The 27,101-nt window shown below is 28.0% G+C and overlaps 1 protein-coding gene across 1 annotated transcript in view; it reads left to right on the forward strand.

The window, feature by feature from the left end:
- Positions 1-256: 256 nt before the first annotated feature.
- The window catches only part of LOC111639692 (N-acetylgalactosaminyltransferase 7-like), a 40,654-nt gene continuing 13,809 nt past the window's right edge, over positions 257-27,101 (forward strand). Inside the window, exons 1-10 of the mRNA XM_023385612.1 lie at positions 257-493; positions 11,729-11,868; positions 13,194-13,426; positions 16,104-16,270; positions 18,282-18,486; positions 18,633-18,809; positions 19,065-19,182; positions 19,290-19,415; positions 19,485-19,703; positions 19,774-19,872. Coding sequence (XP_023241380.1) covers positions 11,731-11,868; positions 13,194-13,426; positions 16,104-16,270; positions 18,282-18,486; positions 18,633-18,809; positions 19,065-19,182; positions 19,290-19,415; positions 19,485-19,703; positions 19,774-19,872 — 1,482 coding nt within the window. The 5' untranslated portion in view covers positions 257-493; positions 11,729-11,730. The remainder of the gene's footprint in view (positions 494-11,728; positions 11,869-13,193; positions 13,427-16,103; positions 16,271-18,281; positions 18,487-18,632; positions 18,810-19,064; positions 19,183-19,289; positions 19,416-19,484; positions 19,704-19,773; positions 19,873-27,101) is intronic.

A 27,101-nucleotide genomic window follows, 5' to 3' on the forward strand; every position in this document is an offset into this window, starting at 1 on the left:
GTGTTCACAAAATAATAATAATAATAATAATAATAATAATACATACGTACGAAATGCATACATACATCACGGAATGGCTAACTTTTTGACACGGCTTTAATGTATTTCTTAAAAGTAAACTTAGGATAAATCTATTGCAAAGTATTTATAAATATATAAAATGTAATGAGGTATTACTGTCGATTGTTTACAATCACATTATGATCAAATATATAAATTAGTTTCTTTATTCTAAGAGGGCGCTGAATCTGAAAGTAATCATTTACGCGGATAAAATTCACCAATCACATGTCCTGTGTCTTCTTGCTCCACGTGTCTTTTTAAACATCGGTTAAGTGTCAATCTCGTCTAAAAGTTATGTTTTAATTTATCGATCGGAATGAATATGATAAAATACAGTTATTGTTTCCATTCGACAGTGCAAAGAACGCTTCATTTTCCATCCTTGTTTCCTTAAAATTCCATTATTTTAAAACAGCATTAATTGACTTAGGTAAGTTTCATAAACGTAACATCGTGTATATGACTTGTAATAGTTTTAAATGGAGCTTGGAGGCATTGAACTTCTGTTATTCATTGTATATAACCATCCGCCAGTGAACAATTACTAATCTATTTCCTTCTGTTTCGGTCCAATTCATTAACAGTGAAGTATATAAAATAGGGATGTTATTAAACTAATTAATAGTCATATCGTTATCAGACAGGCTAATCGGATAAATTATTTTCAGAAATATTTACATATGGTTTATAATAAAAAAAAAATGGATTTTGTAGTCCTTTTTACATTAGAAGTCGAATTAGTGTGTGTGATTGGTAAAACTTGATATATTTTCCATCATTATCAAATAAGAATTCTATAAACGTAAACCTTCTAGGTTAATGTTTATAAATCTTTTAACTGTCACATTGGATCAAGTCCATTAACAAACAAGTTTTACTTTCAAGTTTATTGTTTCAACATGTTTATTTGTATAGGGTTTGTAGAAACATAAATTTTTGTTTTTAAAAATTAATTTTTGTTGAAGTAATAAAGGTAGAATCTAAAAATAGTATAATAATTTAAGATAATCGGCTGTTTTATTAACTTTATTTCGTGCACATTTTGAATCCCACCATTTATGGTTTATTATGAAAATAACTAAAAATAAGAATTTATCTTTTTTATATATGCTTTTCTTTTAATTTGAGATTAGCTAAATTTAAAGCATTTAATATATATACAAATAGGAAAAATTTAGGCATTTATATTTTAAAAAATTATCTTTTATTTATAGGGTAATGGTACCAGTAGTCAATTGTTTAAAGCTGTTTTGGGTTTTGATATTTTTTATTACAATATTGTAGTAATGCAAAAAGTAAAATTTGTATATGAAAATAAAGTTTGTTCTATATTTGTCACAGAAAAGAAAACATTTTTTATTTGAACTTTGTTTACATTATGAAAAAATTAATTAATTACACAGACTGTTTACCTAGTAGTTGATTGGGAAATTCCCAAGTCCGACCACTGAAGATCCAATTGTCGATCACGTAGCCAACTGCAGTGTTTATCTATATAAATTTAGTTGGATAAGTGGGAAACTTATACATGAACACTTATGTGAATTATGGTTTTATTTACTACCCAAACATTACATATGAGCTGCATTGTTGCAGCAACATCACGAGAGGTTCCTGCTATTGAAGAACATTTAAATGATACCACTTGCTGCAATAATTACAGCCAACATTTTTAGTTCATCCATTTTTGTGTCACTATTTAAATGATAGCACAACTTGCACACTTCTCAGTGATCCAACTTCAATTTGTATTTAGTGATGCATGAACTTTTCTGTATTTTGCCACTATATTTCCTGGAAGATATTTCAGCTTTTTTCTTCAGTCTTTCCATTTTCCCCCTTTTTTTTTCTTCTTTTTTGCTCTTTCTTTTTCTAATATGAACTCTCTCCATGACAGCAATAGCACTTGGTGAATGCTCTTTTTGTTCATGTTTCTTTTTTGTAGCGATTAGTCATGGACAACACAAATGATGAAGAAAATCAGGAAACATGTTTTTATGTGATAATATATATATAGAGTTGGTGGAGATTGATTTGAATGGGACTGGTTTGTTTCAGAATTTTCAGAACTTGGTGTGGTTCTGTTAGACATTTTTTGGCCTCTAATAACAGAAAGAGTATCAGAATGTGCTTTCTTCATATACTGATGTATTTTGCATTTTTTAGACTTGAAAATACCCTGGAATAACAGACATTCGAAACCCGACATGCATCAGAGGTTTATCACTGGTTATTCTGTACCAGTAGTTGACCAGCATAGTCGCATGATTGTTTATGGTGGTTGACAACTGGGTATTTCTTCATCAAGAACTTCACAAATATGGCAACCGCAAAAGAGAGACCTGATGTGTGTTTTCAGTCATGGACATGTCACAAAAAAAGTCATGAACTCCAATACTCAACCACCATGGTCAAACATGCAAATTTATAGTCATTATATCCAGTAGTCTACAACCTCATTATTTACATATTAGATCAGAATTGACTAAAATTGTTAGTTATGGCAGATGCTTTGATAGCTTACCACCCAGGAAAACAATTAAGCAAGCTCAATAATAGGCATTTCGTAAAAAATACACATCTGAAATACAGAAGCTTTGTTATTTTTTAAAGACCTGACAATGCCTTATATGGTCAAGTACCAGAACAATAATTTTTCCCCATCCCTGTGAGTGAGACAACCTGTTATTCTTACGTGCCATTGAGAATGGGATTGTCTTATGGTGCTTCCTGTAAAGTTGGCTCACCTAAACCTGTTCAGATGGACTACTATATGGACAACTACTGGAAGCAGTTGGCAATAGGAGCCCATACCTGCTATACAGGTTTCTTAATCATGTATATATTCTGAGACAAAAAAGAACACTCACACCAGATGACAGATTGCACTATTAACCTGTTGTCTGGTGTTTGTAATATGTACACTGCATGAACTTTGTTGGGCTCCTCCAGAGTTCTGCTTCATGTGAAGCTCATTTTTTCTTGATAGAACACAATCACAAAAAAAATAAATAATGGACATTCAAATTTTTATTTTTTTGTGATTGTGTTCTATCAGTGTAACAAGATTTGCCTGAAGCAACACTTGAAAGGAGCCCGAAAATGTACAGTACATACTACCAATATCAGACAATAGGTTTATGGGAAAATTTATGTATAAATTCTGTATATAGGACAGTAATATTATCAATATTTAACATAGTTCATAAGTAACTTTAATTAAGTATGATGCTTATTTTATTAATTGCCAATTTCTATAAAATTCTTATATTTTATGAACTTCTTTCTGCTAAATTATATACTGTACAGTACTTAAGTTTATTTAGATTTTGAGAGTTTAAAATTAAATTAATTATTTTTTTTATAGTTAAAAATTAAAATTTCTCATTTATACATTTAGGATTAATGTTATGAAATTATCAATTTTTCTAAGATAAAAGAACACAAATTAAAATTTACATTTTAAAACAAAATTGGAAAAAAATTTAATACTTAATACTTTATTTATTCAAGCTTTTATATACAGTATATAAAATATAAAATTATATTATATTGTAATGTTGATATTATATTTTTACATTTCAGAATTTTTATTATTTTAATTATATTTATTCATATACAGTACAGTATATATAATTTAATTCTGAAGCTAATTTGATATACATAATCATTGTAAGTAAAACTGCTTGGTAATGCATATGCCAGCTGCTGACTTTAAATATCATATTTAATTTGAGAGTTATAAAATTTTTATCATAATTTTTATTTATCTGTTTAAACAAAGTTTTTAATTTTCTATATTTAATTGTAATTTCTATAGTTATTTTCTTTATAATATTTAGTTATAAAGTACATTATATAATTTATGAAAAACTGTTGAATACAACATAGGCTACATCTTTTAGTATTTTCGAAAATGTTTTGTATTTTTCTGAAAAATGAAAAATAATTTCAAAACTGTCCAATAATTAAAATATTTTTCTGAGGTCATTAGAATATGTTTATTTTATTTTCTATATAAGAATATCATGAGTGTTCTTTGAAAATATGTAATTATCAATTAATAATCTTAGCAAAATTGTCTTACCATTATGTAATTATCAGTTAACTGCTTTTGTTGCATTCATTTATATATGAATGTGATGTTATACTTTCAAAACTATTTCTATTTATTTCATGAAAGTGGAATATAAAATATAATGAATGTGGAAAAACCCATTTTCGAATATAAAGAGTTTTCAAAATCCTTGCTATAGTTTGGTATTGTTGTAATCAGATAATTGCATTTGTAAATGCTCTGTGATGAATTAAATGACCTACAACTGCTTCATTGATTAGTCATCTTCACTTAGCGTAATTGTCATATAATTTATAGCTATTCTTAAGTAGGCAAAATTAACCCTTTCAAAAAAAATTAAATTAAATTAGTTAAGGTTGTAACTCTATAAACTTATATTTTAATTATAGTTATTGTAATGCTTAAATTAGAATAAAACTGCTATCTGAAATGCTATTATATTTTAGTTGTCATCTTTTTAGGAAGAGAATGAAGTCAAGCTATAAATATTTTATATGGTTATTGTAATGAGCTTTATAAAAAAGTACTTATGCTGTTATCTGATAAATAATATATTAATATATTGATTATGTTTAGTGATACAATCTATTGATTATGTACTTCAACAGATTATATAATAATGAATATTTACTTAGCATGAAATAAATAATTCAAAATATATAGACTTAAAATTCCATGGACATCAATTTATATTACTAAAGTAATATATTCACAATCAAATAAATATCAAAAGTTATTTTTTTCAAAAGTTAATGTGAAATTATTCCTAACATTTTTTACAAATAAATACTATAACAATAAGTTTAAATTATTTACATTTGTTGTATAATCTGTTTTCTTTTTATATGATAATTAGTAATATATTTGAATTAATTAGTATAAAAACAGAAATTAATATATTAAATCTGAGTTTAGAAAATTTGTATTTTGGTATGAAAAATTGCTTACTTGCAAGTTTGTAATAATATAATTTGTTTTATTTATTTATTTTTACTCAATAAACTGTTGCTGAAGTATATGATAGGATTTATATATATATAATTGAAATATAAAATATTATACATAAAAATGTTAAATGTCATTTAAATCTTAATTTTCTCAATATATTATTGAGTACTGTGCACTTGTTTTTTTTTATGTCCATATCATCATCTTTTTGTCACACTATTTAACTTCATTGAGATTATAAATAAAACTAAAATCAGATTTTAAAATTTAAAGTATATTATTGATTTAATATTTTTCAAAAATTTGTCTTTAGAAGCTTGATATTTTTAAAGGCTTTTAAATTGAAATTGAAAAAAATTATTACATTTGAAATTTTACCACTATAAAGGCTGATGTTATTTTTTTATTTGTATTATAAATAAATATTTCTCATTTACAGAAGTCTTCAACATAATAAATGACTTTATGCCATTATATTTGTGTAAACCATAACAATAATAATTTATTTAATATAATATAAACTCTTTTGATTATAAATAACTTTCATAAAGCATGTTCAAAAATGAATAAATTATAAAAATTAATTTAGAATATTTATACTTAACCAAATATTGCAGTTTAAGTATACACATTAAACAAAAATTAGTGTATGAATATAATTTATTTTAACTTAAAATTGACTGAATCTTAAGTTTTCTGGNAGCTGTTTTATTATTAAAGATAGAGTAATGCTAGGGTCTGGTCTATTTAAAACATTTCCTGTTTATAATAATAGTAAATAAATGAATTTTTTTCTGAATAAAATATCTTTTTAGTTATAAAAAACAGATGTTATTAATTATGCAAAAAGTAAGAATTAACTTTTTTTCCAATCAACATCATCTGTTAGACATTTATATGTGATGAAATTAAGTGATGCACACATGCAGTTTAAAGTTTATTAATATGTAAAGAATGATAATTACTATATTAATTTCCATGAAAGTTTTTGGAATAAATTATTTTGTAATCAAAGCATATAATCAAAAAATAAATAAATATTATGTAATAAAAACTAACTTTTCTGTATATCATTGATATTCCAACTATAGTATATTTCAATTTAGTTATACATATTTTAAATTAAGAAGCATTTTTAAAATTTAAATATATGAAGGGTTTAGGTGTAAAAGATGATAAATGCCATTTCCATTAGTTCATTGTAATTAAAGCAGAAAACTTCTTAAGACATTTTAATTTTTCCATTTTCTCTAAACTTTTCATTATGGTGCTTACCATCTTTTATACAAGAATCCTTCGTATATATTCTACTGAAACAAAAATTATAATTTCAATAATTAACAATTTTATGACAGTGGAATTTTCTACAGTTTTAATGTTTGAAACTGTCCAAAAATATTTGCAGTAACTAATAAATTAATTTGCTTTGTTTAATTGAGTTCAATATTATGTAATTTTAAAATAACGAAATGTAAAGAATTTTAAGGCTAATTAATGTTAGAATTTGAAAAAAAAATTGAAATTATAATTTTTATAATTATTTGAAACATTTTTGTATTAATATTTTTAAACATTGAATTTTTGAAGTTTTTTGAAATGTTACATAAAAGTTTTTGCATCTTGTTGTCATATCTTGATCAAACTTGGTTATAGAATGTGTATTAAATTTTAAAGATATTCTGAAAGTTTTTAAACCTTTTATTTCAATTTCTAAAATAATCATTAAATATATATTGACAGATTAGTGAAAAATATGACAGACTATCATTACATAAATTGTAAATATTGAGCTATTTTCTAATATGTATATATAGATATTGATTGTGTTTTCATTTCATTTACAACTATTCTAATATGACCTTTTTATGAAAATTTGTATATAAATTTTGCTTCAGTTATCTGTATTAAAATGCAATGAACTAAATTTATTACTGCTTTTCACAAAATCATTATAATTATGAAAGAAAATTTATTTTACACTAGCTGCAAGGACCCCTGCTTCGCTGAGTTTTTATTTGTGGGCAAAAAGAAACGATAGTGAAGATTAAGATAATTACATTATAGCCAATCTTACCCATTTTCACAGAATGCAAGAATTAGGTCCCCTGTTTCCAGACTAATTAGAGAATTTTTACGTCCAGTCAAACGAACTATTTTCAATTTGATCAATTTTCTGGAATGTTTACAATTGTTCTATAATTGAACCAATTCGAATTTAAAATGGTTCGAACATTTTTAAAATCGAAATAGAAAATCTTCCACTTTCAACCACTTTCAAGCCCATATCTCCCACCCCCTTATAGCTATCGAGATGCAACCACCATAGTGCAAGAATGGAGACTTGGGGCTACTACCACATACAAACATCATTCATGTGCGATGTGTAGTTTTGGCTAAAAAGTGAAATACATAGGGACACACATCCATTTTTATATATATATATATATAGATGAAGTTATGAATATTTCCTCAGAAATTGTTTAATTTAAACCAATATAAAAAAATAATAATAATTTGCTCATTTTACTATTGAAAAAGTAAATACATAGAATTAAAATTTAGTTAAATAAATTTATATAATTTAATTGTTAAACAAATGGTTAATTTTTAGTTTCCTGGCTGTTATGTATACATAACAAGAGAAAGTATTGGAATCGTGTCAAATTTGACCCTCTGAGTTTTTTTGCAAATCTCCATGTTTTGAGACTACCTGAATCCAAAAAAAGTCAAAAAAATTGTGTGTGTGTTGATGTCTATTTCACAAGTGCATTTTTAAAGTAACATTTGAATTTTCATGTAGATGTTTGACTGTTTTTAACCTGAAAAATGTTTGTATTATTATTTTTTTTTTAGTATAATTTGTGCTATGTATTATTGGTATAGTGATGCACTTTGGACTTAACAGATATTTCTTTTGTGAATTAAAGCTTCATAATGATGTTGTTTATGAAACTGATTCATATGTGACATTTTTCAAATTTTTGATTTTAGTTGTGAAGTAATACAAACCAGCAAAAATGTAGTTCATATAATTTTGAGAGTTTTAACAATTTATGAAGCAAAATGAATAATAATAAAAAAATATTTGGTAGCAACATAAATAGAAAAAAATAATGAACATCAAAAAAGTAAAGATGACAAATAAACATTCATTTTTTTTGAAAAAATAGATATTTCATATTTCTTATCAATAATCTTATTCAGCATTTTATTTCAAATATTTTTAACTTGTAATGATGATGAACCAGTTTTTCCAGTTTCTCTGAATTTGCTACCTGTTTTATTTGTAGTGATCTTGAAAAATTATAATTAAGTAGTAATAGCTGTTTTATTATTAAAGATAGAGTAATGCTAGATAAATATGAAAATGCTTATTATAATCTATCATTCAATTGATATAAATACTGGTAGGAAGTTTTGAAGTGTAACTTATCAAGAACATAAAAATAAAGCTAAAACTAAAAAATTTTTCAAATTTATGCACATATATTATTGAAATATTGTGTGTGTGTGTAAACTTCTTTTTAATTTTATAAAATTAAAAACATTTAATCACTATTTTAAAAATTAATAAATTAATAAGCTAAAATAGATTATTACAGTATGACAGAACTTACCACTAGTTATTGGGCTGCAATTTTCAAATTGTAGATCTACAGATTCTTATTGTCATCCATCTGTCATCTATCCTTCCTTAATCTCAAGAACAGAGTTGGCGAGATGAAAATCAAGACCAGATATGGAAAGCTTAGGGGCCAGAGGCCCAGATTAACAATATACAAACTTCTATTCTGGCCAGAAGTCACATGATTTTTTAAAAATTAAATTAGGTTTAAAACTTGCAATCTAGCATTGCGATGATGTCACAGTAAATAATTGCTCATTTAGTATGTAAACTAATAGTGACAATATTGTTTGCTAAAAATTTAATAGTAATTCTGTAGCAAATTTAAGATGATATGTTAACAAATTTTGTAGAAAACTTATAATGAATAATAACTACATATATTTGAGGTTATCAAAATCAAAAAACATTTTGCCTGATTTTAGTGAAACACAAGTATAATATTTAGTATAATATATATCTATATGAAATCTATAAATTATGATCATAGTAAGCAATACTTCATTGTGTGAGAGAGCCAAATTGACAAAATATTTTACAGATGAAAATTTAAATCTGAAATTAAAACCTTGCTATAGTTTTTCCCACAATTGTTAAAATTGTAAAGAATATGATTTTATCCCTCTGTAGAGTCACTTCCCTTTTAAGATGATACATCGAATATGTCACCAGGAACTTGGAGACAAGAAATTGCTATTGGACATAGGTGCTGCAACATTGCCAAAAAAGGGCAAGGGAGAAAAGAGGGGAGAACCCCCATAAAAGGCAATGACTGATGATGAAAAAGATTAGTCTGGAAAAAGAAGTTTGTCTGTCCTACAAGCAGTTCATCTGCTGACAAGGGGACAGACGTTTGTCCAAGAATCCTTCGTCATCAAAAGTTTGCCCTAGTCAGAGTTGGATACCTTAGTGACCTTCCTCTGTCTAGAGTAGTGTTTCTTAACCTCTAACGAATCATCACCCCCTTCACTACAAAATTCCAATGCCAAGAGCCAAGACTAACGCCAAATTCGTACTACATTGAATAGAATAGCGACTAGTATAATTTTATTTGTTTAATTATTGTACGATATAACGAATAAAATATCTAATTATTCTTAATATAATGTTTTACTATATTGCCCAGAAAATTGTTTTTCGCCCCCCCAAAATATAAATTGTTACTAATTGCCCCCTCAACATGGAAAAACGCCCACATGGAGGCGATATTGTCCCATTGAGAAACACTGGTCTAGAGTGAACACCTTGAATAAGTGAACTTTTTTAAAGTGACTCCTTCAGAAAGAGAACTTCTTTAAAATAACTTCTTGAAGAAGAGAACTCCTTAAAAAAGGGCCATCCACGAGCCATCTAACCATGAACTCCATCAATCTGGCATTCTAAGGTATCTATATAACTTATCTAGATGTAAGCTCTCTCTCTTCCAACGTAGAACACAAATTTGTTAAATCATAGACGTAACCTTTACTATGAAATATTAATCTTTTTGTATAGTTAGTTAAATAAACAGGTAATCGTTATTGTTAGAATTGTGGTTGGTGCACTTCCTCAACCCAGGTCATCTCCATCGGATCCAAGCACCTACAACGCGACCACTTGCAGAAAAAAACCCAAAACTATCTGCAATAAGGGTCTCTATGTCTACCCAGAAGACACAGTGGTGTCAGTTCTGACGAATTAGTCATTGCAGTCTTTGCCGACGCAATGTCAACCCTTCAGTCCTGTGGTTCTGAAGCATAAGAGGGCGCTCCAGCATTGACAATTGTTTGAATTAAAATGGAATTATGTTTAAATGTAAAAACTTTTGCTTGTAATTTGAACATTTACCTCTTTTATGAATATCCACAGTTTAAAGAATTTATTCAAAATAAATTCTGAAAAATTAGAGATTTAAACTACCATATTTTGATATGTATAACCTGCAGATTATTTGTGTTTAAGAAAACTTGAATGGGTTGTAGGTTATGTGCGAGTTTTAAGTTAAAATTATGAACCCATACCTATGGAACAAATATCTAGAAGCCTGATATTTTAATCATAAATCAAATGATTTTCATATTAAATCGGACCATTTTACTGCTATTATTAATAATTAGATTTCTTCCAGAATATTCTAAATTATTTAATAAAAATATTAATTTAATTATAATTATTAAATTTAATATGGGATGGCACCTAACACCTACTTCTAGTACCAAATTACTTAGAGCCTAATTATTAATATTAGTGGTAAAATAGACCAATTTAATGTGACAATCATTCAGTTTATGATATGGAACAATGACTGATCCCATAGACATGGTTTTCAATGGGAATGTGTTATGCTAAGGCATTAGCATAACACATGGTGGTTTACATTGGGGATCATCAAATGGATCATCAAAGACAAATGGTGGTTTACATTGGATTACATCTCCAATGAAAACCACAATTCTAGAAATTTTCTGTGGGTCAATTGCATGAAAATACACTTTCTGAATATTATTTACATAGCATATTTCAAATAATCACAAATTTGTTAATTTGGCATAATTACTGACAATTTAAGTTTTAAAATCATTTTTTTTTTTTTTTATTGTATTTAAAATTACGTGAATGATTAATGATTATTTGGATAATTTTTAAATATAATTAATGATCAATAAGCATCATTAATTATGAAAAATCTTTTAGATATATATTTACTAATATAGTTTATATTTTCTGAATTTATTGTTTACAAACAGATAATTTAAGTATAATAAAAGAAATATACACAACTTGTATAAATTAAAACATTTAAATTAATGAAAATTTTATATATAAATTTACATTAAGAAAGTCATATTAGAATAGTTGTAAATGAGATGAAAACACAATCTATATAACACAATCTATATATATATATTAGAGAAAGTAACCCAATATTAACAATTTTAATAATAATAGTATGTCATGTTTCTTACTAATCTGTCAATATATATATATTCAATGCCAATTTTATCATTTTTTAAAATGGGTTGTTTTCTTTATAGTCATGAAGGTCTTTACAGTACGTCGTGGAAAAGTGATTCGTGTTGTTCTTGTTATTATAGCTGTGATGTTAACTGTTACATTTTTTATGCCTAAACCAAAAAGTAAAGAAGATCAAATAAGAAGAAAATTGGAAATCAAAGTAAGTATTGTTTTTTATATCAAACATTCTAATTGAAGTTTCAATATTTGAAATTTTTGCTTCTTCTAAAAAAGATGCAATTCTTATATTTTAGTTTTTCATTTACACTCTGAAAGTGTTTTAAATATAACTTAATTTCTATAGATTTTCTTCTCTAATTTTTGAATATCAGTTTATAAGCCTTCAAAATTTTTATTGAATTAATTACTGTTGTAAGTACAATGATTTGAATAATTTAATCCTATAGGTAAACGTGGGATATAAATATTTTTTGATATATTTATTTACAGTATATATACAGAAATTTGTTGCTAATCTCAATGCTTAGATAATTTGAAATAACTTTATTAAATTCAGAAAATCTTGAAAAAATTTTTTGTATTGTTAAAAAAAAATTTTCTGTTACAAATAAAATTTAAATTGTATCATTTTCCCACTAGCCATATTCACTATCTCTTTCTTTTGTATAGTTAATTTTTAAAAAATGATAAAAATGCATAATTACAAATAACCAGCATGAATTAGATTTAATTAAACAAAAAACAAACACTTTTTTTTTTGTTTTTAATGGTCATTATCAGGTTTAGAACTAATAAAATGTGTGTTTTAAAAAGAAAAAAATTTAAAAGTTTTGAACATTGTGAAATAAGCACATATTCAATATCGCATTTAACAAGGTTCTTCAAACTGAATAACAATTTTAAAAAATACCTGGTTTATACAAAATATAAAATCCAAACTTAATTTAAGACCTATTGTAAGTCAAAGCATGCCCTCCATGTGGTTGCTAGTGAGTCCATTACCTTAAAATTAATCACCATTCCTCTTTTAAATGCTTTGAATATTAAATAAGTTTCACAAAACTTTTTTACACATTTTATAGTAGTTTCTTGAGAGAACAAATGTTTTCGGCTATGTTTAATGGCCTTCTTCAGGTTCAGTTTTAATTTTATATTTTATATAAACCAGGTATTTTTTAAAATTGTTGTTCAGTTTGAAGACCCTTGTTAAATGTGACATTGAGTATGTGCATATTTCACAACATTCAAAACTTTTTAAAATTTTTTTCTTTTTAAAACACATTAATTCTAAATCTGAAGATTGTTAAAAACAAAGGAAAATGTTTGGTTTTTGTTTAATTAAATCTAATTTATACCAGTAGTTTTGTGGAGATTATTTTAAAAATGATATTCAAATTTATTTTTGATACAGGTTATATTTTAATGTATGCAGTATTATTGTATGTTTTTCAACATTATCTCATAATTAAAAGTTAATTGAATTATTAAGCTTATGAATTGTATATTATGAATTTTATATTTCAGGTTTCTGACATTCCATTTAAACAGGGTGCCATATTTCTGAATAAAATTGGAAATTTTGAACCTGAAGAAACTGGCACAGTTAGAGAGGGACCAGGCGAAGGTGGTAAACCTCACTATGCACAACCAGAGGACCAGAATGAAGTTTCACAATCTATAATGGAATATGGAATCAATATGGTTGTTAGTGATCAAATTTCTTTAGATAGAAGCATTCCAGATGTTAGAATTCCAGAGTAAGTTCATATATAATTGAAAATTACATAATCAAATTAAAGATTTAAATAATTATATATATATATAATATACAGTAAAACCTCTATAATAGATACTTGTGGATGTGAAAAAACTCTCTGTTATGGAGAGGTGTTTGCTTAAGAGATTTTTATGAAAATTACATTTAAAGGTTAAAATATAAACTAGCCTGTACTGTTTTTATTTACAAACATATAAGACACATCAACTAATGAATTATCAAAACTGAATTTTTTTTAAAATTCTTTTTATGTTTGCTTGTTTTTCACAAGTGATTGTAGCAATATATCATAATTAAATCTTGTATTAGCTCTGCACCATCTATACCTTTTCTACTGATGTAAAACTTGAGTTTGTTTATGTACTCTAGGCTTGTCTGAATTACTCTATTGGTGGCTCTACAGCAGATGCCATTTCGGCTGTAAAGCCATTGCTGCTATCATTATCTTTATTCACTCTTTCCTGTATCTTGGAAGGATGTTGTTTGTTTCTTGGCTTGTGCATTGTGGCTTGTTCAGTTGAGATGCCAGAATCTATGTCAGCATGGTTTGCTATAATGGTAAATTATGCTGCATTTATCAGACTGTTGTCTCCATATCATTTTACAATAACTGCTGCAAAATAGTAACTGTTCTCATAGCTGGAAGGAGATCCAACTTTGAAGAAACAACTTTGAATTGTTGATGGCAGAACCTGTCTCAAAGCATTTTAAATTCATGAAATGGCTCAGAATACATTGAGTTGCTTTATCATCATATTAAATAACACTCCACAATCTATATTTGTAATTGTGCTTCAATTTATCCATACTTGACTTTGAAATTTTGATTCATGCCTTTTGTAATTAGAAATTAATATAATATTTTTAATCATTGAATTTATCATGAGATGGCTGTGTAACTGCCTTCCTCTAACAAAATTGATTTGTATTTAACTATGTACTAATCGTAAAACAGCCCAAACTAACATCCTGCAGATCATTTGGTGATACAAATAAATCAGATTGTTGTTTGTTATATCTCAACTCTGTTGTAAACTTTTATACTTGTGCTCTTGCATACATTTGCGCACACACTCATCTGTATGATCGTTTGTCCTGTATATATATCAGCACTATAACTCTTGCAATTTTTGTCTAATCCAGATAAAATTTTGGTTATATTCGTTTTATGGTCTGATGGAAAGTATAGGCTACTTATTATGCAGAAATATTAGCTATTGAATAAACATTTTACTTAATTCAGTTCAGTGATCACATTTATGTTGCGGTGACATCAGTGACCTCATTTAGTTCGTGCTTCACAACAGAAGTTGCATTTTTAAATATTTTGGCAAATGGCATATTTTAAACTTACTTCATTAAATTTTAACTTTGAAAAATGATAGTCACATTGTATAACAAATGATAGTCACATTTTATAACAAATTTTAAAAAAAATTTTTCCATAGTGATCAGGTGATGTTCTATTATCTAATTAGAAGTAGTGATCTTGTAACAAGCCCATTATTTAGAAAGTGTTATTGCTCATTTAATGTACATACAATTCATCTTTGTTTTATCAACATGGAATTAAAAAACTCGCTATTTTGTCAAAATACATAAATAAAATACCTAGGGGAAAGTGTTTTGTCCACTCCAAGTGAAATTTTGTTTTGTTGCACTTTATGTTACAACAGATAGTATAAACTACTTGTTTTGTAGAAATATTAGCAAAATCTTCTTGAATTCCCTGAAATCTCTACTCTTTTCAATTCTTCAATCTCTACTTTCGCATAAAAAGTATTCCATCATGCTTGATGGGGGAATTTTTAGTATTTAATAATATTAGCACTCAGCCAAGCATAGGCCAAACAAACTCTTTAAAAATTAATTCCATCCAAAATTTAAGTTGATACATTTAAAAAGTGTATTCATGTTTGAACTAATGCTAGTTCAGTATCAATCTTAGTTATTATTACTATGTTTTAATAGAATAAAAATTTTATTCTATTAAAACATAGTGTGATCTTGCTTTATGCAAAGGTTTATGCAGAATTAACTTTTAGGGCTTTATGCAGAATTTCATGATGCATGTCAGCAAGTATCATGAAATTCTGCATAAATTTGTGCTCCATTTCAAGTTGTCATAGAAGATTGCTTAAATACTTATGCAACCATTTACAATTAATAGAAAAACATAATTAAAATGTTTTAAACACATTTTTATGTTTTTGATAAATTAAAAACATTTTAATCCAGTGTTAGTATACAGAGCAAAATTTTATTATTCTGTCAAGTACACGAGAATACATGTAAACCAGGATATTCACCACAGTGCTTTCCATTCAGTAGTTTTTCATGTTTAATATGCGAGACGTTGGAGAAACACAGTATACTGGTACAGATTTATTGGAACTAAAAGTGATTAACTTAATTATTCATCATTCACAAAAACATGAGTCCTTGTATAACAATCCTGTATAAAACAAGACCCTAATCTGTAAGGATCATCTATTATAATTAAAGAAAAAACTATTATTATTTTTTATACCCCAATAATTTTTTATTTTTTAAATAATAAAAAATATTAAAATTTTTGAGAATTAAAAATTTTTACAAATTAATGAAAAATTTTGTTCAGAAATTTTAATTATTATATATCTTTTTACATTATACAGATGTAAAAAGTGGCAATATCCAAAAGATTTACCTAATACCAGTGTTGTAGTTGTATTTCATAATGAAGGTTTTTCTACACTTCTTCGTACCGTCCATAGTGTACTTAATCGTTCACCACCGCAGTTTCTTAAGGAAATTGTGCTTGTTGATGACTTCAGCGACAAAGGTATGTTACATATTGCACAGATATGCAAATGATTTATTTTCTAGAATTTTTATTAACTTAGATGAAGCTGCAAATAAATTTTTACAAAGTACATATTCTTTTAAATTAAACATTTGCTTATAGTAATAATCAAAATTATGTATGAAAATTCTGAAACAAGTTAAATATTTAGAAGAATATGCATTTTCATTTTTTTTTCTCATTTTTTAATTATGATTTTAAATATTAGATTTTGTGTGTTTTTGTTTGATTCTAAAAGTATTTTCAAACTAAAATTATTAATTTCTCAAAAAAATATTTGTTTTATTTGTCAATTTACATTGCAAATTTTTTATATAAAAATGACAATTTATTGATATATTTTAACCTCATTATAAAAAAAATGTGCTCTGGCATTCTTGTAATTCATCTCTATATATCTCTATATATATATATATTTATATAGAGTATAAATATATATAGTCTGCTAGTATATATATACTAGCAGACCCTGCCATGCGTTGTTGTGGCTCAAAATGTATCTATCAAAATATATAACACTTCCCCTGTGGGGGGGAATTTTTTGAAAAATTTCTTCTTAGTGTACATTCTCTTCACGTACCCTATTAAAACGCAATCAAAAACGCAAAACACCGCATCTAAAATAGTATAATAGAAACCAAGTTCTTCATGGTAAGCCTTAATCCTGTCCCTCTCCCCATAGGGGGAATATCGAAAAATCCCTTTTTAGTGTATGTTCTGTTGACGTACCCTATTAAAACGCAAAAAAATCGCATCTAAAATAGTATAAATAGAAGCAGAGCTCTTTACGGTAAGCCTTAATCCCGTCCATCTCCCCCCAGTGGGGGAATTTCGACATATATATTATATAAAAACACGTGCATATTCGAATGCAGCGTTGTGTCAAAATTTCAAAGGAATCGGTAGGAACAAACAAACATTACATTTTTATTTATATAGATAGATAGATGATGATCTGCTTTAGTTCATCCTCACAGAAAAGCAAACTTAGGTCGTCGTTCTCGTAGAGCCATCTGCTGGACATAAAAGCCTTAACCCTAGATGATATCTTTTAATTTATATGAATGTTTAACGGAATAATATACAGCCTATGTCCACCCTGAAGTTCCATTCTAAATATTGGTGAAAGAATTTTTGAAATTGGATGAGTAGTTTTGGAGATTACCCCCTACATACAAACTTACAAACATTACCTCTTTATAATATTAGTATAGATTAAATGGTTAATCACTTAATTGTTAAAATTTAACAGATTAGTCTAAGAAAAACTTGAATTTGAATACAGTTGCTATAGAAATATAGTTCCACCAATAAAAAGCAGTTGCATAGAGCTATATAGAGCAGTTACATGTTCAGATATATTTTTGCCTATATAATTATTAGCATTAAGTACTATGTCAGAATGATCTATTTACTTTTAATTTGAAAGCATAGTTTTTGTTGATACTGATTTTCAGGTATGCATTGGATACATTTTTTTTATTTTTTTATTATTTATTATATTGTTAAGAGTCAAACATAAAAGAAATTATATTATAATTAAATTATTGATTTATATTCAGTAATTTGTTTTCAGCCATAGTCTTAAAGCAAGAAATAAATTAATTTAATTTGATTTTTATCTTTGGGGCCAATTGAAATTTCTAAAATTACTGTTTACATGTCTTATTCTAAATTATATTTACTTCTTTCAGACAACTTATGAGTTGAATAACAATAAATATTTTAATACTTAATATAGAATCACTTCTATGTCAAATCTGACAATTTTTCATATGAATTAGTTATCTCAATTTTCAGAACTGAAATTTAATTTGATTTCAGTTTCACTTGTAGAAATTATGCATAATCAACTTGAGATGAAATTAGTTTTTAAGAAATGAGAATGTAATTTCAGTTTTTTGGTGATTTTATGATAAAAATGATTTTATAAAGCTGGTTAGAATTAAAGGGTTATTTCTTATCTGATATAAAATGTCTATTTCTATAGAACATCTAAAAGGCCAACTTGAAGATACCATTCGTCAACTTAATAAAGTTAGATTAATAAGAAACAAACAGCGAGAAGGACTTATAAGATCTCGTACAATTGGAGCTCAGGAATCTCTAGGCGATGTTGTTCTATTTTTGGATGCTCATTGTGAAGTTAATATGAATTGGTTACCTCCTTTATTGACACCTATTTATTTAAACAGGTGACATATTATGTAATATTAGTTTACCAGTTTTTTTAAGAATTTTATTTTAAGTCTATTCTGAAATTGAGATTTTTGTTTGTATCTTATAATTAATGAATTAGCAAAATCAATGGCTTTAATCTTCACAATAATTTTTTTAACAGGACTGTGATGACTGTACCTGTGATTGATGGTATTGACAAAGATACTTTTGAATACCGTCCAGTTTACAGGGGAAATGTACATTATCGTGGTATATTTGAATGGGGAATGCTATATAAAGAAACTGAATTACCTGATAATATAGCCAAAACTCGTAAACATTTTAGTGAACCATACAAGTAAACTTGATATTTTTATTTTATTAGAATTTTTAAATATAAAACTGTTAATTTTATATTTAAAACTTAGAAAAGAATTTTGATATAACTTCACAACCAACAACTGCCTACCCTTAACCATTAACCGGTGCGAAATTCTTTAAAATCGGCTTTGTTAAAACCGGTTAATGGTTAAGGGTAGGCAGTTGTTGGTTGTGAAGTTATACAACCCGGTGTGGTAAGAAAGCATATTAATTAATTTTGATATAATTTTAGATCTCCAACTCATGCAGGAGGTTTATTTGCTATTGACAGAAAATATTTTTTGGAACTAGGAGCATATGATCCTGGTTTATTAGTTTGGGGTGGAGAAAACTTTGAATTATCTTTTAAGGTAATTAATAGAATTTGGTTATTTCCAATATTAATACAGTTTTTTTTTTAAAGTTTTATGAACTGTGTTTAGAAAGATTTTCATGTAAAGTTATTTTTAAAATTCAGATTTGGCAATGTGGAGGAAGTATTGAATGGGTTCCTTGTTCAAGGGTTGGACATATCTATCGTGGATTCATGCCTTATTCTTTTGGAGAATTAGCATCCAAGCGAAAGGGACCTATTGTTACTGTGGTAAATGAATATTATTACATAAGAAATTTTATTTAATCATCAAAAATTAATATATTTTTTATTTAATAGAATTATAAACGTGTTGTGGAAGTTTGGATGGATGATTATAAAGAGTATTTCTATACAAGAGAACCTTTGGCACGCCAGTATGATGCTGGAGATATTTCAGAACAGATGGAATTGCGAAATAGACTTAAATGCAAAAGCTTTAAATGGTTTATAGAAAATGTAGCTTATGATGTCTTAGATAAATTCCCTCTTTTGCCAAAAAATTTACATTGGGGAGAAGTAAGTCACATTAAATTCTTATGAAGTATAATTGGTTATAGACTGTAAAATATATTGATTCATTTTAAAGGTTCGTAGTTTGTTAACAAGTCAATGCTTGGATACAATGAGTTCTCAACCACCATCAATTGTTGGAATGAGTCATTGCCATGGCTCTGGTGGAAATCAGGTGAGTTTTATAAATGTAATATGCAACACACAACTGTAATTATATATTTTAAAACATTTACTGGTTTATTAAAATATTGAAAAATGATAATAGTTTATTTTCAAATAATTGAAAGAATAATTGAAAACAAAACTTTCTTCAATATTTTTTAATAGTTTAATAATTTGAAGTATTTCACAAAGTTTTTAATTTTATTAAAAACTTTGTGAAATACTTCAAATTATTAGATTTCAATAACAAAGAAATAAATGTTAATAAATATAGAAATATGTAATGTAAAATGGTAAGCTTTCAGAGTTTTAAAAAGTTTTTTTTCCTATTTTAATATTTTCTTTTCTAAAAAAACAAGTGTTTTAAAAAATATTTGTAGATATAATGGATTTTGAATTTAATTAATGGTTAAAATAATCTTGAAAGTTTTAAATGTATTGAAATGGAATTTCCTTTCCAATATAACACTTTTTGAACTTCTGGGCTCTTAGTCAATAGAAAGCTGACATTTGAATTCATAGAATATTTAAGATTTGCATTGCATCTTAAGAGGACTGGTTTTCAATCACTGTGACACGAAACATTTCATTTTTGTTTTTTTAATTTCTTATAATTAAAACTTTTATTTATTTATTTTTTTTTGTAAGTTTCCTTTCTGTAGGCACTAACAGGGTTTTTTTCTCCATGCCCATCATGGGTTTAGACAGTCCACAATGGGGACAACTAGGTAATGAGGGGCATAGCTTGACAGCCTTTCCAAAAATAGCTCCCAGAATAGCAGGCCTAAACCACCTTGTCATCTGGCTTTCTATACTACTATAATCAGTTTTTATGTTACTTTATTTGCAATTTTTTTTATTTGTATAGTGTCTTTTGAAAATGTCTTCTGTTTTGAACTGTTACATCATTTCATCTGGAATAAAATCATTACTGAAAACTTTTTTATCATTAGTTATGGATAGGCTATTTTTTTCTGTTAAACACAAAATATTGATTAGGTACTGAATTGACTAGTTCAATTGAACAATATTACACAGTGTTAAGATAGTTATTTAACTATATTATGTCTTTGTCCACTTTGGACTTTCTTGTGAACTAGGACTTGTTATACTGAGGGAAGTGAATCATGCACCTAGATAAAACACCTTTAAGTTAACATAATTCTGTAGTTACTTAACAATATTTTCAATTTTTTCTAGTATAATTTTTTAATGTTACATGACAAATGGCTTGAAAAAGAACATATTGTAACATTTCTTTTATACAACAAAATTTTTTGTAATTTTAATTACAGTAGAGCGTCGTTTATCCGAATCAATTGGGGACTGGGGTTGTTTGGATAACTTATTTTTTGGATAACCAATTATGTACAAAAAAATATATTAACCTATCCCATGTTGAAATTTTTCTCCGTTACGTGTTGCTTCACGTTGAATTTTCGTCGATGTTAAGCCTAGCATAAGCTTTTTAAAATAATAATCGTGGCTATTGTATCGCTAAAAATTATTTTTTTATTTTGTACAAACAAAATTAATTTATTGAAAAATATAAAAACCAAAAAAAATATACTTTAGAAGTTGATCTAGTATCAAAAACGTTTGATTCAGTATGACACACAATCCTCAGAAAAACACCACATAAAAGTGCCAGTGCTGCCAGCTAAAACACACATACCAACAAAAAAAATATTGGAGTAGCCCAAGATATAGCCAAAGATTGCAGCGCCACAGCACTAGCGAAAATTTAAATTTGCCAACTGGAATGCTTTCGGATAACCAACTTTCAGATAAATGATGCTCTACTGTATTCATTTCAACTAAAAGTAATTATAAAAATCCATAAATAATTCTTTGTCTTTTGATACATTTTGACAAAACATTTGAAGTATATATATATATATATATCAGTTCCTTTTTATCTTATGTAATTATAACTATACGCTTAATACTGGAACTGTTATTTTTCAACTTTTTGTATGGATGTTATATTATTGATGCAAGTGAAGGAAATATTGAACTTACATACATTTTTCAACATAAAAATTTTTTTTTTTTACTTTATTTTCATAAATGCTAAGAAAACTTTTTAAGTGCATCATGAGTTTGCAATGAAATAACCTTCCAGTAACAAAAATTATAATATCATATTGATGAATGTTTTCGATCTTAACCAAGATCTGCATCAGGTCACCAGTGATATTCCAAATTGGAATGTGCAGAACACAACTTTTCAAAAATATTTTTTTAAATTATTGGAACAAAAACATAACAAAAAAAAAAACAGTTATAAATGTAAATAATTGATGATAATCTTAAGAAGTACAAAATTATAACAGATACAAAAGTAAGACATAAAATATTACAAAATAATAATAATTAGTCTATTGGTAATTCCCAGTTTTACATAAAAGTATTGCCATGCATATGAGATGCTTTTTCCATCTTTAAAATTAATGCAATTGCCAGTCAGGTCAGCCTCGTATATTTCCAAGGCTTCTAGAGCTCTGTTGTGGTCGGTTTGAGATGATTGCTTAATTAATGTGGCATTCTGGAGATTGGTTTACATGTCTGTCTCAGTGACATAAATGGACAGAACAGTGGTATACCTTTTATTCAAAATATTGTAATGATGTTCTTGCAATCTTTTGTGTATGGAGCACTTAATGGATCCAATGTATATTGTATCTCTTTTGAATCTGTTGTCCCTCGCAGGAACACTGTACACCCCTGGTGCCCTACATTTATTGGCCTTGTCCTTTCCATTGTGTAGTAATTTATACACTGTAGGAACTCATTTATATGCCAACTTGGTATCCATATTGTTAGCAATTTCTTTGTATAAGATATGTAAATACTGGTCATACTCAATCACTGTGCACGTGGGGTTAGGGTTGCATGTTTGACCATTGTTGGAATCTCCTTGGTTGTTGGAGTTATTGCGTAAGGAGTGTTGGTTCTAGTAGGCACAAGCTAAATTACATATTAGGTCCCTTCTATACTCATGCTTTATAGCTATGTCCTTCAGATGTTTTAGCTCTTTTAAAGTGTCCACCCAGTTTGTATGGTGTCTAAAGGCCCATCTTGTAAGTGCATGGAAGGCACTTACAAGATGGACCTTTACACACTTTATATGAGAAAAAAGTTGACTGAGTTTGCCAGAATAAATAATGGTAAATAGTCAGGTTTTTAATAGATGCCAGTTTCTTTTCGGCAAGGGCTGCATATAATGTTAATATTTAAGAAGTGTGCACTAGTATTACTTATCTGATCTAATTTAAGGCCAGTCTGATTGACAGTTGTATTAACTTTAAACATGGAAAAAGTGTCTCATATGCATGGCAATGCTTTTATGATAAATTGGGAATTACTGACATAAACTAATTATTATTATTATTTTGTGGTTTTAGGCCCTTTACTGCTCAGAGAACACAAAAAGGCCAGAGAATGTTATATAACAAGGGTGTCTGTGTCGGTTAGTAGCTGGGGTTTCAAGATGGGCTCATAATTGTCCCATATAAGGCTCATAAGAAATTACTAGTCCCTTGTGAGGGCTCATATCATTACATGTATATGTTGTGTTTCAAATTTTATTCTGCATGATAAATTTTATGTTTGTGCTATAATAACTTACCATATTCTTTTCTTAAATAAGAGGAAAAGTAGATGGATAGAAAAGTTTGCAGTTTGTGTTGTTTAACCAACCAGACCTAACCAACACTTTTTGAGTAACTCAAAGCTACTGAGGAAAAGAAAGCAGCAGTGAGCAATCCATTGATAACAATACAGCATCCCACAGGAGTAGAATAGTATGCCTTCCAGGAGGATTTGAGGAGGAAACCCGGAAAAACTCCATCCGACCAGCTGAGGAAGAACCAAAAACCAGTTAAGAAACCCAACTGAATGCTTAATAAAGACAAAGGGCAACAAAAATAAAAGGGGATGCTGGACATTATTACCAAGTGAAAAGTAGGAATAATAGAAAGAACAGATTTTAGAATATAAGTAACTTCACCACACAGTCTCCAACAGATGTGTAGTTCTATGTGGTATGTGTTGAACCTGAAAATATAATGACTTATAGTTAATACCTAGTAGAGGGCTGATGGAAGAAGCCCAATAGAGCCAGGTAGAGAGGAAGAGAAACAAATATAAAAGGTCAGACAATAGCAGCAGTGGATAGGTGAGGTGGCCTGCTAATACCACGCCAAAAGAGGCACCCACGGGTGGAAAAAGACATTATTATTATTATTATTTTGTAGTATTTTATTTCTTTTTTTAAAATCTGTCATAATTTTATAATTCTTAAAATTACCATTGATTATTTAAATTATTTAATGGTTTTGTTCCAATTATTTTAAAAAAAACTTTTTGAAAAGTTGTGTTCTGTGCATTCTGATTTGGAATATCACTGGTGACCTGATGCAGATCTTGGTTAATTAAGATCGAAAACATTTGTCGATATGACATTAAAATTTTTGTTACTGGAAGTTAAAGGTTTAGTTGATCGTGCTTAGTATTTAGTTCCAGTCATTAAGAAGTATTTTTTATCATGAGTTCAGCCAATTAGTGAAGACAGTTTCTGACATGATATTCTCAAACCACCCATATAAATTTCTGATCTGACTTGCATTCCAATCATTCAAAGTTGTTGGCTGATGTCTATACTTCTTCAGTCATCTGACTATTAATTAAATGTAATTTCATTAATAAATGCAATTTTTATCCTTATTTTGCTTTACAGATGTCTTAGTACATATTTTTTATTCACTATATCATGTAAATTTTTTACTCATTATATTATTAAATATATTGATATTTAAAAAATATTTAAATAAGTATGTATTAAAATCTTAAAAGGTTTTTTTTTATTGGAAATTTACTGATCATTAAAAAAAGTAAAGATGAAGATTGCAGAATATTTTCAATACTCATTAAAAGTNTATCGGGAGCGTTATGAAAGAGCATATAATCAGGAGAAACACAGCCGTTTGTAAGATAGTTATGGGCCTCTAAAGATTTGTAAACTTTTATTTGTGAAACAGTAGTAATTTGTCGTCAAAACCAAATGGTTTATGATGTCTAAAATTCTACTTTAGACACAACTAACTTTGTATGGATCGACACCTTGACTTAATGAAACTTAGTATAAAGCAGTGTTTCTCACCCTCTAACGAATCGTCGCCCCCTTCAATAAAACCGTTACGTAGTATCACCCCCTTTACTTCAAAATTCCGATGCCGAGGGCCAAGACTAACGTCAAATTCGTACTGCATTGAATAGACTAGTAACTAGTATAATGTTATTTATTTAATTATTGTACGATATAACGAATAAAATATCTAATTATTCGTAATATAATGTTTTACTGTATCGCCCAGAAAATTGTTTTTCACCCCCAAAATATAAATTGTTACTAATCTCCCCCTCAACATGGAAAACGCCCACATGGGGCGATATCGCCCCCGTTGAGAAACACTGGTATAAAGCATCATCTTGTCCTGTCAGACTGCGAGAATAACCAGCCATAAAAGCATCTTTTTTAACTGTGTCCATGATGTAAAACACTGCAGTTCTATTAAGTTTAAATTGAGAGTGAAAAAAGCGCTGCCAACCTGTCAAATAACAAACCACGTGCAAACTAAGCAAGGGGAAGCTAGACCACAAACATGGCGAAGGGGCCGAACAAACGTGCATTTTATTACGTGACATGCGACCTTGAAACCTCTATGGCAGTGGTTCTTAACCAATGTTCCGCAAACCTACCTCGAGGTTCCACGAAAGAAAAGATTTTAAAGTTTTTATTCAAATTTATTCTCATTGCTATATTCGTAGACAATTCTGTTTTTATTTTATTCAATATATTAAAGTTTATTGTTTCCTGAGAATAGTAAAAATGGAATTGCTTATCAATTTTTGAAATTATTGATGCTAATGCTCCGTTTAATAAAAAGTATATGAATGGTGTTCCTCGGCCTCAGAAAGGTTGAGAACCACTGCTCTATGGACACTTGAAGGCTTTGGTGTATCAGGAAAATATTTAAAACACAGATCATTTAAAGGGCCATATTTAAAACTCAATTAGGTGCATAACATATTTTAATATAATTAACCTCTGGTGTCCGCTGAGGAGGGCAAACGAGTCACTTGACTCCACTGGATCAAGCATTCTAATTAGAGATAGGAGGTTTGGAAGTGGAACCTTATAGCTAATTCCCTAAGGAGTGTCGGAAATTTCTATTCTCTGTCTCACTCATCCGACACCACCATTATTCCGCTATACGAAAGCTCAGGAATTGTGTAATTTCGGCGATACTTACGATGGGACCATATCCCTTTTTTCCCTAGGAAAAGTTGCAGGCAGACGCCCGTGGTGTTAATGTCAGTTTAGCTTGAGTAGGATAGACACGTCTAAAGATGAGCGATTCGATGATTTTCCGATATTGCGGTGATCGGTGACCGTTATTTTTTAATCTTAGTGATTTTTCCGGTACGGTTTCACTGTCACATAGCCCATCCGAATCAGTTTCGTTATGACACGTGATTTATATTCTGCCGATCGAGTCCAGGCTGTCAAGAGGAAGGAGCTGAAGATTTTACCCCGAGTCCAGAGAAGACTTAGGAGCCCGTAGTAATTTTTACCGACAGAAAAATCTTAAGACTTTTTATTAATATTAATAACTAGCTGATATACCCGGCTTCGATCGGAAAAATGATATAAATAATTACCATTGCTTAATATAAGCCATACACCAACGTTTTCTCTCTTAATTATATATAGAAGAACAGTTCTATGTATTTCACTCGTTCAAAAAACAAAAGGTTAAAGAGGCCCGCGAGTCTCGTACAAGCTCTCGACTGTTCTGTTTATGTAACTATGTAAATTTTTGTAACTACAATTGATATTTTTACAGTCGGTTCTTCAACGTAGTTACAAAAATCACCGAATATTGAAACATTATATCACTGACGTTTCCGGTAATTTGTCAGTAACGGTATAACTAGATCATCGGTAGTGAAATATCGCTCATCACTAGTGTTTATAAAGAAAGTGAACATCATGTAGTGATAATTAGAAAAAATGTGACTTTATTTATAAGTGTTAAATTTTTATATTTTTCTGCTACTTTCGGGACACTGTTATTGAATTTGTTAAATATTTAAAAAAATTTTTTTTAACGATATCTATGATAACCTCCATGGTTACCATGGCGATAGTTGCCATACCATACATTTCTTATA

This window comes from Centruroides sculpturatus, unplaced genomic scaffold, assembly GCF_000671375.1.
Source record: "Centruroides sculpturatus isolate CEXI.00-Female unplaced genomic scaffold, Cexi_2.0 scaffold1360, whole genome shotgun sequence".
NCBI classification, from domain to species: domain Eukaryota; kingdom Metazoa; phylum Arthropoda; class Arachnida; order Scorpiones; family Buthidae; genus Centruroides; species Centruroides sculpturatus.